The 12,996-nt window shown below is 39.8% G+C and overlaps 1 protein-coding gene across 1 annotated transcript; it reads right to left on the bottom strand.

The window, feature by feature from the left end:
• Positions 1-3,290: 3,290 nt before the first annotated feature.
• Positions 3,291-12,990, bottom strand: LOC138065158 (N-alpha-acetyltransferase 16, NatA auxiliary subunit-like). The gene is made up of 7 exons (XM_068929347.1): positions 12,914-12,990; positions 10,526-10,719; positions 9,667-9,775; positions 9,017-9,115; positions 7,802-7,945; positions 5,336-5,433; positions 3,291-5,060 (listed from the first exon to the last, which is right to left on the bottom strand). The coding sequence occupies exons 2-7, from the start codon at positions 10,688-10,690 to the stop codon at positions 4,860-4,862; spliced, it is 816 nt and encodes a 271-aa protein (XP_068785448.1). The 5' UTR covers positions 10,691-10,719; positions 12,914-12,990; the 3' UTR covers positions 3,291-4,859.
• Positions 12,991-12,996: the final 6 nt, after the last annotated feature.

Here is a 12,996-nt window from a genome sequence, read left to right as displayed (position 1 = left end):
GGATTTAGAAAAGAAACAAGTCCCCGGCAAAACAGTTCAACACAAAAGAATTTTGAAGGTTCCATGACATGAGACAGATAAGCTTTTACTATAATTTCTAGCAAGCCACATTAGTCCCTCGACAGTTTCTCATCAAGACTATATGAGACAACAAAGATGGGTGATGGACACCTGCAGTCTACCTGCAGTCTCTGTATATGTCATAGAAGAATGCTTTATGCAATTGCTGTATAAATAAAATAAAATCAAAACATTAGGTGCTGTGAGAGAGGAAAGGCTGCAGAACATCTGTTTTTTTCTTTTGTGGCTGCCAGCTAGTACACACCTACCACGGGATCAAGTCACAATTGCGCCCAGGTATCCTCCCTGCATAAAAGCTCCAGTAAGCTTAGTTACATGCATCTAGGAGCACAACTGCTACTGCCAGCTTTTCGGCTCCTCCAAGAACTGTTTCACAGGTCTCTGGAAGAAAAGGCAAAGCCACAGTCTTGACAAAGCTGGCCTGAGATGCCCAGCAAGCAGAAAGAGGCAATTCCCTGCTGCCAAAGAAGGCCCATCATTTTTGACACCCGGCTAATCAGTACTGGTAAATAATAAGCAGCCATGGTTCCTGCTGCAATACACTGGCAATGAATGCCAATACAAGGTATGTTTGCCACCCACCACCACACAATATAGTTTGAGATGGGCTGACCTATCTCAGCTGGATGCTGCTGCTCGTTTTGGTGATCATCCAATATTGCAGCATGCCAGTTCATCCCATTAAACACCAACAAACTAGGTCAGCCAAAAATAAAATGTTTCTGCCAGTTTATCAAGCTGAACTGGCTCCCCACTAAACCATACTCTGAACTAGCGAACGCTCCAAAGCCATGTTTAGATAAGCAAGCATTCTCAGGCAGCCTTTTACTGTACTTTTCCTGCATTTGCATGTTTTCCTCCTGCAGGGACAGCAAACCAATCTTGAGCAATCCCGTCTTCAGGTTGTCAGTGCACACTTCACACCATGCCCATCTGCAATACACATTAACTGTGAAAGATTGTGAGGAGAACGCTTCATCTCAAGATTGAAGCGTTTCCATGTGGTATTGATAAGAGACATTAAACGTTTCTTGTTAAGCTACTGAATCTTGCCTATAGAAGAATAGAAAGCTTCTAGAGTAAGACAGCATAGTCTCCTTGATTACAGTCAAAGGCTGTTCTTTGTTTAAAAACAAACTACCACTACCAGGGTACAACACTCAAGCATATCACAAGATCTGTCAGTTGTCTAGGCGTTCAACAATTCTTCCAAACTGTTCACGTTTGAAGCAGGAGTGATTTCCAAGACTTTGCTACAACTAGTAGCAAAGATGATCCCTGCTTCACTCCCAATCTGCACTAGTGAATTTCCCTTACCAAAACCACTGCTACAAACACACACTTTACCAGTCCTTCCCACAGAGATATCTACTGATCCAACCATGCCATATATTAATACTTAGTTTATACAGGTCTGCTTCTAAGTTGCCATAGAAGCAACTTAAGTCGACTTAATTAGGACCTGATGAAATTGCTGCCTTGTTCTTTATGTATTCATTAAAGGAGGTCAGGCTAAAGTCTTAGAACATTGTGGCATAATAGGCCAAGTTTTTTCATTGCCACATTTGGCAGCTTTGTATTTGGTGACACTCCTTCTACCTCCCTGTGGGTCAATGGAATAGGCGGTGCTAAAAAACACGAGAGATCCTAGCCTCAGGCTGCGAGGCTAGCCTCCTTTCAGAGGAGACGGCCCATCTCAGGCTTGAGATCTGAGCAGATCTAAAAGAGAGACAGATTCTGTGCTACAGCAAAGGAGAGCTGAAGCTGATGGACTCCAAGTCTTCTTCGCTCCCACAAGCTGACTGGATCTGGACTGGCCACAACTGCTTGGTACAGCCCTGCAATTACTTTGACCCCAACATACTGATAAAAACAGAGAGGCCACCTCCTGGGCCATTACATTTGCTAGACAAGTAAAGCTAGTTGGTGATGGGAAGGTGGAACAAGAAGGAATACTACCGACACTCACAGCAGATTAAATAGCTTTTGAGATGACAAATGGCAAGGAGAAAAAAAAGTGCAAGACAGCAGTAAGGAGGAAAACATGAAGGAATGAAAAAGAGAACGCGTGCAAGAAAAAAATGGAGCTAGCTGAAGATATTTCAAAGTTTAATACATTGAAACGTGAAGTAGTGTGATTCAACATACAAACACCGCTAGCATTAATATAACATGCTCCTATACAGTGATTTTAGGCATGTGTGAGAAAGGTGAATTCTAGCATATTTCCTCTGGGAAGACTTAGCAGGTCTGTTAAGCTTGATGTGCCTTTCCTGATGCAAGAGTCTTGGGAAGACATCAGATGTTCTCAGAACATTGTGAGAAAAAATTACTTTCCCTTGACATTTCATTCTCCATTACCCTTTGTTATCCTTCCCATATTACCCTAACCTTTCCTTGCAATGGTCTATAGGACTGCTAACATCTATTATTCCAAGTGGTTTGCACCTGTGATGCCAGCCATGCAGAAAACACAAACAGCCTACCTGTCTTAGAATTCCTCAGAAAAAGCAAGACAGCCACAGGGTGAAAGGAAAATCCATTTTTTCCTCTTTTTAGAATTCTCAAAAGAGCTCCTAGAATTCTACCAGCATAAAAACCATCAAGCTATTAATCTACTTTCTCAAGTGACAAACTGCTGAACAGTTACCCTCGGTATTTTTGCTGGAGTCCAATTTAAAGTGTCAAGCTATCAGATCCCAGATGGCTCAAATGCCACTCTTACCCTTCCATCCATATTGCTGCAGCTTTCTTTGGAAGGCCTGGATTTAAGCTCTAACAATTTAATGTCCACTAACAATTTAAATGTTCATCTCTATGTAAGACAAGGAAAGACTGAACTAATTAACATCTGCCCCTTAGGCTGGCTGATAAAGTACTCCTGGGGTGCAACTGAGGCAAAACAACCAGACTATGGCCAACTACCTTTCCCTGCTTGAACAGCAAAATCTTAGAGCAATTGCTCTACAGCAAGTGGCATGGTGAATTCTGTAAGACAAAAAGGCCATAACTCATCTTTCTCAGGGCACTACGTTGCCTGCACATATATCAACGGGCTAAATAATTTCTTAACCACTTACAGAGTTCATGTTAAACCTCCAGTGAACGCAAAAGCGAGACAAGACCTCTTTTTGGATAAACTAATGAACGTGGAACAGGCTGAAGTTTGATGTCCACAGAATATGCAAAAATTCCAAACCAAAGGCAAGTGTGTACAAAATAATTTATTACAGCATAACATACGTTGGCAATATTTTACAGTGATTTTTCCATTCAACAGTTTTGGATCTAAACCGATGACACACAAAGGAGACAATCTTAATTAGAACAGTTTATTTGTCTTAATAAAATCCCCTCTTCGTGAATTTATATTTGCCTTAGAGGGGCTAGTTAATATTACTGAAATTATTTACATTGCAGGGAAATAAAAAACAAACTGCTTGAATGATTCCATTACAGTTTCCAGAAAACCGATTTTCTGTACAAGCCACAGTATAGTTATGTTGTGATAGCAGTTCTCGTAGAATGTAAAGCTGTCATATGTAGCCATTTTGTCCAGCAACACTATGCTTTAAATAGCTATATTTGATCTAGACTGCCATTTTGATGTGTTGTACACTGAACAGTTAATGCACCAGTATACAGAGTAAGAGAAGGTTCCTTGTGATTTGCAGTCAGCCTCTTTGTGCTCCCTTAAATAGTTTGTAAATATAAAACACACTCCTCCCATACTATTTGCTTTGCAGCACCTAAAGCAATAGTAGTTAGGCAAGAGAAGTACGAGTTTCTTGGCCATAAGTCCACAGCTAAGACTTTCAATGGAGGTAATATAGTAAATTTACCAGTGAATTTCTTCCATGTAGAGAGGAACCCCGTACTCCCCATTACTGTACCTTATGCATCTGCCCAAAACTGGAGTAGCTTTTTCAAACTAAGCATCAGTACGTGAACAGACCAGGAGAAATCAAAAGAGGAAGGAAGTGGAATACGAAACAAAGGGCAGACAACAGTATCCAATGCATTGTATTTTCAGGGAAATGCTTGAGAATACTCAAACTTAAAAAGTTAAATCACCCATAAACTTAAGGAAACAATAGCTATGGAACACAAGGTAGATAGAATACAGTTTTCAAAACACTTTGTTTTTACACAAACCTAATCTTCACACCCATCAACGCAGGTTCCATGTAAGACGCACAACTGACAAAAACATGCAAACTGCCAACGCTTTCATTGTCACTGTGCTTCAAAAGAAACCAAACAGACCAAAGAAAAATAAAAAACAGAAAAACCAAAGAACAACAGTAAAAGATGAAGAGGGTAATTCAAGCAGCACTTCAGTCTTAACCTGCTAAAATGCTCAGATGGTAATTTGATTAACAAGATATGATCACGTTTATATGTATAGGCAGCAACACTCAGGTGAAAGCAGTCTTCAACATCCATAGATTTTTTTTTTGTTGTTGGGGAGGGCTCATGGGAATATTAAAAGATTTACAACTGTACAAGTATAAACATGAAAAGTGGTGATCGAGGATAATGTCTACATAAATATTGGCAGTTTTCATTGGGAGAAAAAAAAACCTAATAGCATACTCCTTTTCATTAACTATCCAAATATTTCATTCTACACCTGTTCAAGATATTAAAATACAACCTGGAAAAGTAACCCTGATCTGTATCCAGCCAGTCTGTAGGTGATGAGAGTCAAGAGTTTTGTATATATGTGCACGAGTATGCATACACGCATGCGCGCACAGAGGCTTTCACACACTCCTTCAGATTTCATTAGACAGCACATCATGGTTAATGGCTGTGTGGTTCACGGATGCAATGCTGCTATCCTCCTCATTTGTGGCAGGCATAAAGGCAGATGTAAAAGGAAACAGTTTATGACATGCTGCTTGATATTCTTCACATTGAGCGTGGCAGCTTCCAAAACTGCCATCAAGCAGTGCCTCAAAAACCTTTGTCAATGTCTAAAGAAACAAAAGTATCAGTTAACAAATGCAATTTACACCTGTTTTACTATCACAAATAAAAAGAGACACTATTACACAGTCCTGGCATGAGCAAATTCAGGTGCTCTGTTGGTATTTAGATTTCCTGTAGTTAACCAGGAAAAACCAAAATTTAATAAAGTTGTTCTCTCAAAAAATATTCATTTATCACTAAACATGAAGGATGTGTACTTCAGTACACGTTACCTAAGATCATATATGCTTTCATGTCTAAATCAAACTATATCTTTTACCTTCACGTTTTTGTCTCTCAGATTTTTATCCAATCTTGTAGCAATGGCAATTGCTTTTTCTTGTCTTGATTTGTCCAGGAAATACATCATCTTTGCACCTATCGCAAGAAAGAAAACAATATTGAGACATTAGTATTGCCAAATGCAGTACTGCACGTAGACACATGAAATCTGAAAAACTATAAACCAATGCGAATTCGGACTTCCTCAAGACGTCACATTTTTCTTCCTTATTCAGCATTTAAAATTAAGGAAACCTAAAAGCTATCCTGTAGTTCATTAGGAGCACAGGGAGAGAGTAACACAGCAGATCTCCTTCTGCAAGGAGGAAAAGGCTCACTTTACCAAGGACATGCCAAAACACAGTCAGGATACACATGTACAGAGTATGTTGATGACTAAGCTCTTCAAACCAGCAGGCGAAATGACATCTATCCTACAACTCAGGAAGCGAATACAAGACATTTTCTCACAGATACTCTGAAACCTTTTGAAAAGTACTGGAGTTAGGCAACCCGACAGAACAATTAAGTCATTGAACAATTTTGGAACACATTCCAGAAGGACTTCAGACTAGTATGTCCGTATAGCAGAAGGTAAGGTCAAGCATTAAAATTTATTTTCCTAATTAAAAGTGTCTCAGTTCTTACCGCTTTTTTTTAAATCTGAAAGATTTCAGAACAGAAATTGAGAGACTCAGTATATTTGGGTTTGGGTTATCACTGTCAAGACACATAGTAAATTTAACCTAGTTACGGTTGTTTAAAGCTATGGAGGTCACGGTACAGAACGTGAAAAGGGCTTAACGTTCTGTTTACATTTTTACCAGTAACCATTTTAAGCTAAAAAATGCTCCCTTGGACTCTCAGACGTAAGGTTTAGGTCTTTCAGGCCTTTAGACCCAACTAAAGATGCCAGATTAAAAAGATACCTACATATTGCACAGTAGAGGAGTCAATCATTTCAAACTTGTTTCAGCATAAACAGAAGCCTGACACACAGATGACCTCCTAGGGCTACAAAGGACATGTCTATGCTTAGCTCCCTCCTGATTTTGCACTAAAGTCCTGCTCTCCATTTGTTCCCACTGCCTGTAAATTAATATACAGTTGCATCTCGGTCGGTGATCAATGGACCCGAAGGGTAGCGAGGGGCTGCTGTGTACTTATGCCCCTCATCTCCACTCAGTGTCAATAAGACTCACCCTCTCCAAAGGGGTCCCCGATGCCACTCTAACATGGGTGCCACCACTGCCCGTGGCTAGCTTGGGTTCTTCTCCAAGACACTAAAGACGTAGCCAGTGCGAGGCCAAATTCATAAGTATTAACAGCCTTAACCTGCACAATTACCACGACAAACTCACTGTGCTGTTTTCCATAGTAATACAGGACAGGATCCTGGAAAACAGCCACTCAGTTAAGTGCCTAACCTTATTAGGCCTAAGATAATAAAGAAACAAAGTGGAAGAACACACCTATAAGAATCAAGGAGCAAGTACCTGCTGAAGTATCTGTGTCTGACTCTCCCAATGCCCAGTTTCAGAGGAAAGGGCTGCAAGGATTTCTCTCGGGGTGCTGTTCTAGAACAGCGCCCCACCTTTTTAATTGGCCCCATCTGCTTGGAAGAGGACACCTAAGCCTCCTCTGAGTGCAATGAACAATCCTTGGAGCTAACTGTTCCCAGTGATGCTAGATGGAGCCCAAGCAACTTTTACAAACTTAGGTGACATCAGTACTACTGCAGGTACTCTGTGTCTGAGAAATCTAAGCTTTTTCTTGCTTCCCAGCTGCTGGAGTAGTATTTTGTTTCCTCCTCTACTAGCTCCTCAGGTGACATTACTTTTTATTCCAAAAGTTTCTAGACTCAGTAGAAGCAACACATTTCAATTCAAACTTCCTTCCAATGAACTCCAACAGCTCTTCACAGTGTTTTTAAACCAGCAGTGCAAGTGTGGCATAGTTCAACTCTTCCATTGTTGCCTACAGAGCAGAAGAGTAAAGTAACAAATCTGCCATTACGTTTTTACTTATGCTGTTGCTACTTGACAAAGGTGTGAGTAGGAACAGAAACATCCCGGCTGAGCAGATCAGGGAAAAGCACTGCTTGTTATAACAAAAATCTTCTCCATCAGAAGGGCTAAACATTTACATCTCATATTTTCTAATTATGCCAACACCGGACGCTTCAACAAGAGGGATGACAGTGCTTCCATACTTGATTAGTTGTAGTGGTTTGATGGTTTAATCATGCCTTCTGAAGGTGAGAGGCAGTTCCTTATGCAGCTAATAAAAAAATAAATGGAATAGATTTTTTTAACATGGTAAAAGCAGGCAGAAGAAAGAATAACCATCAACTGAGTTTCTAACTCACCCCAGCTTACATATGATTTGTGGAGTGCAAAGACAGACACACATTTGAATCACTTCACTCATCTCATTTTCAAGAGCATTAAACAGTTAAACAAACCTGACAGTTGGTGCTGAAGAGAGGCAGCATTGTGGTGGAGAAACTCTTCATTAAAACTTTCCAAGTTTTTATTAACAAAGATCTTCTGCATTTCTTGAGTTAGGACCTTGCTCACGATTTCAGGGAGGTTACTATGATCAGATACTAGAAGGGGGAAGGCAAGAGGGACAGAAACAAAAAAGCATTTAAACATCATCAGAAAACAATGTGAAATAATAAACATCACTGCTAAAGAATTACCACTTCTTTCTACGCTTGTAGGCGGAAAGAAACGTGATCGTTCAAAACAGCGTTAACGTCAGCACAAGCTTTGCTATGTCAAAAACATCAATTTGATGTTTCTTTTGTTGAAAAATATTCATTTTGCATACGTATACATACATACTGCAGAAAAACACATGTCGCTAGTGAGAGCGATTTTATTTAAATCATCTAATTGGGAATGAAATAGCAAGAAATACACAGCCAGCTTACTTCAATACTGTCTCATGCACCAATTTGTTATTTTCCCAAGGAATCTTCAAGGCTTTAAATCTAAGCTGATTTATGTGACCAAAAAAATCCCCTAGATTTGGTAGTGCTTCTTCAGAGCAAACAGGGCAATACATTTAAGCAACTATAATCGCTAGCTTGCTTGTACGGTTTCTATTGTATTTTAAATTTTTTTTCCATGTCATAACTATTACTAACAACTGCTAAAGGTCTCATTGCATTTACAATGCAGGAGAACAAGCATTTACACAATATCAGTTTAAAAATGAAATCAAGTGCTCTATAATTGGGTACAGAAGCATCTACAGGTAAAAAATTCCTAACAGCTTTCTGCTACATACATTTCCTCTTGCTTAACACAAGTTCACAATGCACGCTTTGCTGCAGTCAAAAGTCTGTCTCCCCTATCTGCCCCTTATTTTCTTAAACCTTGCAAACATTCCAAGGAGCTTTGGAACACCTATTCCTCTGTGAACTCCACAGAGTACTGGGTCCACCTGGTGGATTAAGGGAGGAAGGAGTACAGTACATACATGCAACACTGCATAGCACAACCCCTGCTTTCTTAGGGAATACCTAAAAAAATAAACCATCAACTTACAGCCAGACAGATAAATACGTAATGCAAAAAGACTCTTCAAAACCATAACACCTAATTGTGTCCATGAACGTATTTCATTTTCCATATCCTTAAACACACATATGTATTCCCTACACACATACCAGCTTTAGAGAATTTAATCAAGCATTCATGTAGCCATGGGTTATTACTGTTGATAGCAAAAGCTCTTTTGACAGACTGTAACATTAGCAGAAACTTTCCTGTGGGAAGGGAAAGACAAAAACATATTGAGACTAAGAACACAGAACTTCCACGTCTCTTTTGTACAAACTACTCTTTTCATTAGTAAACCTAGCACAAACATTAGAAACATCAAGGCCTACAAAGAATTGGAAAGAAAACACACTTCTCCCATTCAAATTACCTCAGAATACAGAAATCCTTACTGGTCAAACTCTGGCAACACTGCCGAAGTGATGTTATTTTTTTGTTTGCTTTTCCTAGACACACACATTTCCTAGTTCACACTACAAGTAAATATTGCTTTCTACAGCTTTTATTAGTGTTCACTACCAACTTACTCTGCTCTTAGTTTGCAAAGTAAACTACTGGTGGCTTAACAAAAACGATCTGTCACTGTAAGCTTTCCCAAATATCTTCTCCATCACTCCTTGATATGATGCAAGACCCTGCTTCAGTTAGCAAAAAAGATCTGTTCCCAACATTAATTTTAGACTACAGTTGGATAACACAAGCTGCCCTGCGGGATTACAAATCTACAGAGCAAAAATAAAACTATGCAATACCTTACCTTTTCTAAAGTATATTTCAAATGCTAATAAATGTGTGTCTATGTTATCTCCAATAAGACTCTTAAGTGGCATAAGGAACTTAATTGCTTCCTCTAATGGATTTTCTACCTGTTTTAATAAAAACACACACAATTAAAAGTTTAACCTCCAATCAGTGTCAGGCAAACCAGATCAATGACAGTTTCTGATATCAAGAGCACTTAAACAATCACAGAGGCTAAAGGTGAACTGCTGATAGCTTTCCGAATTAAAGTGAACCAAAACATTATTTCAATAGCCAGATTTAGAAGCGTTTCCTCCAGATTTCATGTCGAAAAAGGCAACACCATTGCTAACTGTGGCACTGTTTATGTAGTGTGATTAGTTGTGTTATAATTTAGCATTCAGGAAACAATTGCATACGACCACCTGACACAACAAGCTTGACCTTCAGAAATTACTCTGATAAAGGAAATAGCTCTTCTCTGTGCTCAGAAAAATGCTGGCTCAAGTCTTCAGATTCTGTGCACTGCAATCACATTGCTGCTATTTTTTCCTCTATTTACCACCTGAAAATCAACAGACTTCTTTGGGCAGGAATTATCTTTTCGCTCAGTTTCTACCTGAATGAAGATGGCTGGAATACCCAGAATCTCTATTAGTAACCGTATTGTTACTTTAGAACTTTAATGCATTAGAGGAAAAATTGTACTTTTCTTCAAGATAAGTAGAGGTAGACTACAACACCGTATTTTTGCATGCAAAAATAATTTCACAGGACTGCTGGATTCTTTTAGGAAAACCTCACAGTAATCCCATATTACAGGCAATCTCATGGCAGTGACGTGAACTCAACGTAAGGAGAAACACCATGCTAACCCTTTCCAGTTTTTCAGGAACTAGCTCTTCCCTGGGTCCACTAGTTTCCTCCTCCTCTTCATCTCGCTTTTTCTTTTGATTCTTCTGTTGTCGCTCTCTTTCTGCGTGCTTTCTTTCCTCTTCAAGTTTTGCTTTCTTCTGTGCTCTTCTTTGCTTGCTAAGCATTTTCTTCAGTTCTTTGGCCGAGAGATTTTCTACAGACGAAGGTAACAGATAATCCGCGTTACCAGCGAATCAAATTCCATACAAATCTTGCTTCTCTCAAGCAACAAACAGATACCACTACGTTCCTTCTCCCTGCATGACAATTACATACTTTTACAGTGATTTCCTTGCCAGTTTTTATACTTGCCAGAGTACCACATCACTGCATAGTCCACTGTTACTACTGGATTGCTATTTACAGCACAATAGTTGTTCTAGCACACCTTCTCTTATGTAGTGGCTACGTAAGCCTCAATTACTTGAAAGGTTAACTACTACAGAAAGCTGTTATAGCCATACAACAAGTTTCACTGTAGAAAACTAGACAGTGGTTTTCTCAAAGGTAATATTAAGCTCTTCATTCTAAGAAGAACTAGAAACATCATGACCGATTTACATTCCGTCTTAAAGCACGCCTATTGTCTTGCATGAGGGTGCCTACAGGACCAGTATACAGCCAAACACACAGTGCAGAATAGTCTCGATTTTCTGCAAATTCTAGGGAATAGCTAACTGGACACAATCAAAGACTGGGACAGTGTTCTGGGGGGGGGGGGGGGGGGGAGAGGGATAAAACTATTCCATTCTGTATTAACAGGGCCACTATAAGAGAGGTCAGGCTGCTTGCTGTGTTCAGATCTGTAGACTGGGCTGACAGGGAGCTAAACCAAAAAGGTTTAAGCAGTTGTGCAAAAAGCAGAATAAAGGAAACATGGTTCCCTGCAGGCCCGTCTACAAGTGGGGAACCTTCACCCTTTCCCATTCAGCCCTGCTTTCTTCCCTGCTGCCACATTGACCTGACTTGTTTTGCTGGAGCAATACCACAGTTTCTGCCAGTCATCCTGGGTGCTTCACTGAGAATACAGGCTGTGCCAAGGACGTGGGCATGGAACAGAAGAGCGGGCTACTAGGGGGCTAAGGCATCTTTTTTGTGGCTATGATGGCTTCACTACCTCTACCGGGCCCATGCTGGGGCCAGCCAGTGTCCTGAGACTGGGAAGCGAGGAGAAGCAGACCCGTTAAGTCCTCTTCACCCCACTGGCACAGTGCTATCTTTCCCTGAAGATAAGCCTACCCAATCTCAATTCAGAACAGGAAGGAACTACATTCTTCTAAACGTTCTTCCTCACCCACGACAAGCTGCTGTCAAGATCCTGTCACACACCTATCTTACGTTAGATACCAAAATGCAACTCAAAACTGGATAAAAAAAAGATGCCAATTCTATCGTGCTGTCTATATGCATCTCCTTAAATGCATACGTACATATATGGCAGATACCAATACAATCTTATCTTTCCTTCAGAGATAAATTTTACTGCAACATTTAGTGGCATTTCTTATTTAGTTTAACTTTTTCTTCTATGTCAAATCTCCTTCCCCTTACAAAGGGCCATATATTAATTCTGTCCCTTTTGACAACATTTTCTGAGTGTTGCAGTGGTTGTATAACATTACATATACTAGCTGCTCTCACTGGCACCATGAAAGGAGAAGCAATTATTTAGCTTAGAAAAGAAAAACAAACAAAATAAAAAAAGAATAACACATTTGCCCACAAGTCCTCAGACCTCTATACCACACACAACGGGTTTTCGAAGAAAACCTGCTTTCCATTTAGTACTAGTTTCAGATCATTTCTCAAATGCCTTCATTTTACACCCATCTATGCAGTTTTAAGTCCCAAAATTATGTGGCAAATAATGAAATGCAATGCAATGCTCACTTGTATTACTAGATCATAGGTGAATTAAACACATATGATCACAATCCAATTCTTACAACAACTCACAGAACGCTTTCCCACAAAAATATATCTATTACGTTCCACAATTTTAGGACATTTTGCTATCTTTTGGTTAAAGGAACCTTTGACAAATGGCTAAATTCAATTTGACTTTTCCTCTTGAGATTCTGAAATGCCACCCTTTCCCAAGCGTTCCAACGACAGCTAAGTCCATTCCTGCGCTAGTTTTACAAGACGGTGAGAGAAGAGCAGAGAGAAAGCCAGCCAGGACATGTTATGCACAATCTCTTTCCAGTTGCTAACCAATTCTAAGGGACAAAAATGGAACAACCTGTGTACATTACAACTGATCCTGATTCTACAGCACATCGGCTACTTAGCTTAATAAGTTAGTATTTGTGTCATACACATATGAGCCTCCATTATGGTCCAGATACCTGAATTCACTTCTTGTTCTTTACTTTCATTGGCAAGAGGATTATCATGTAGCTTCAAGTAGATTTCAATCGCTGATCGAGCA

This window comes from Struthio camelus, unplaced genomic scaffold (assembly GCF_040807025.1).
Source record: "Struthio camelus isolate bStrCam1 unplaced genomic scaffold, bStrCam1.hap1 HAP1_SCAFFOLD_148, whole genome shotgun sequence".
NCBI lineage: Eukaryota > Metazoa > Chordata > Aves > Struthioniformes > Struthionidae > Struthio > Struthio camelus.
The sequence above is the reverse complement of the archived record's forward strand: the minus strand, read 5'-3'. Positions and strand labels throughout refer to the sequence as shown.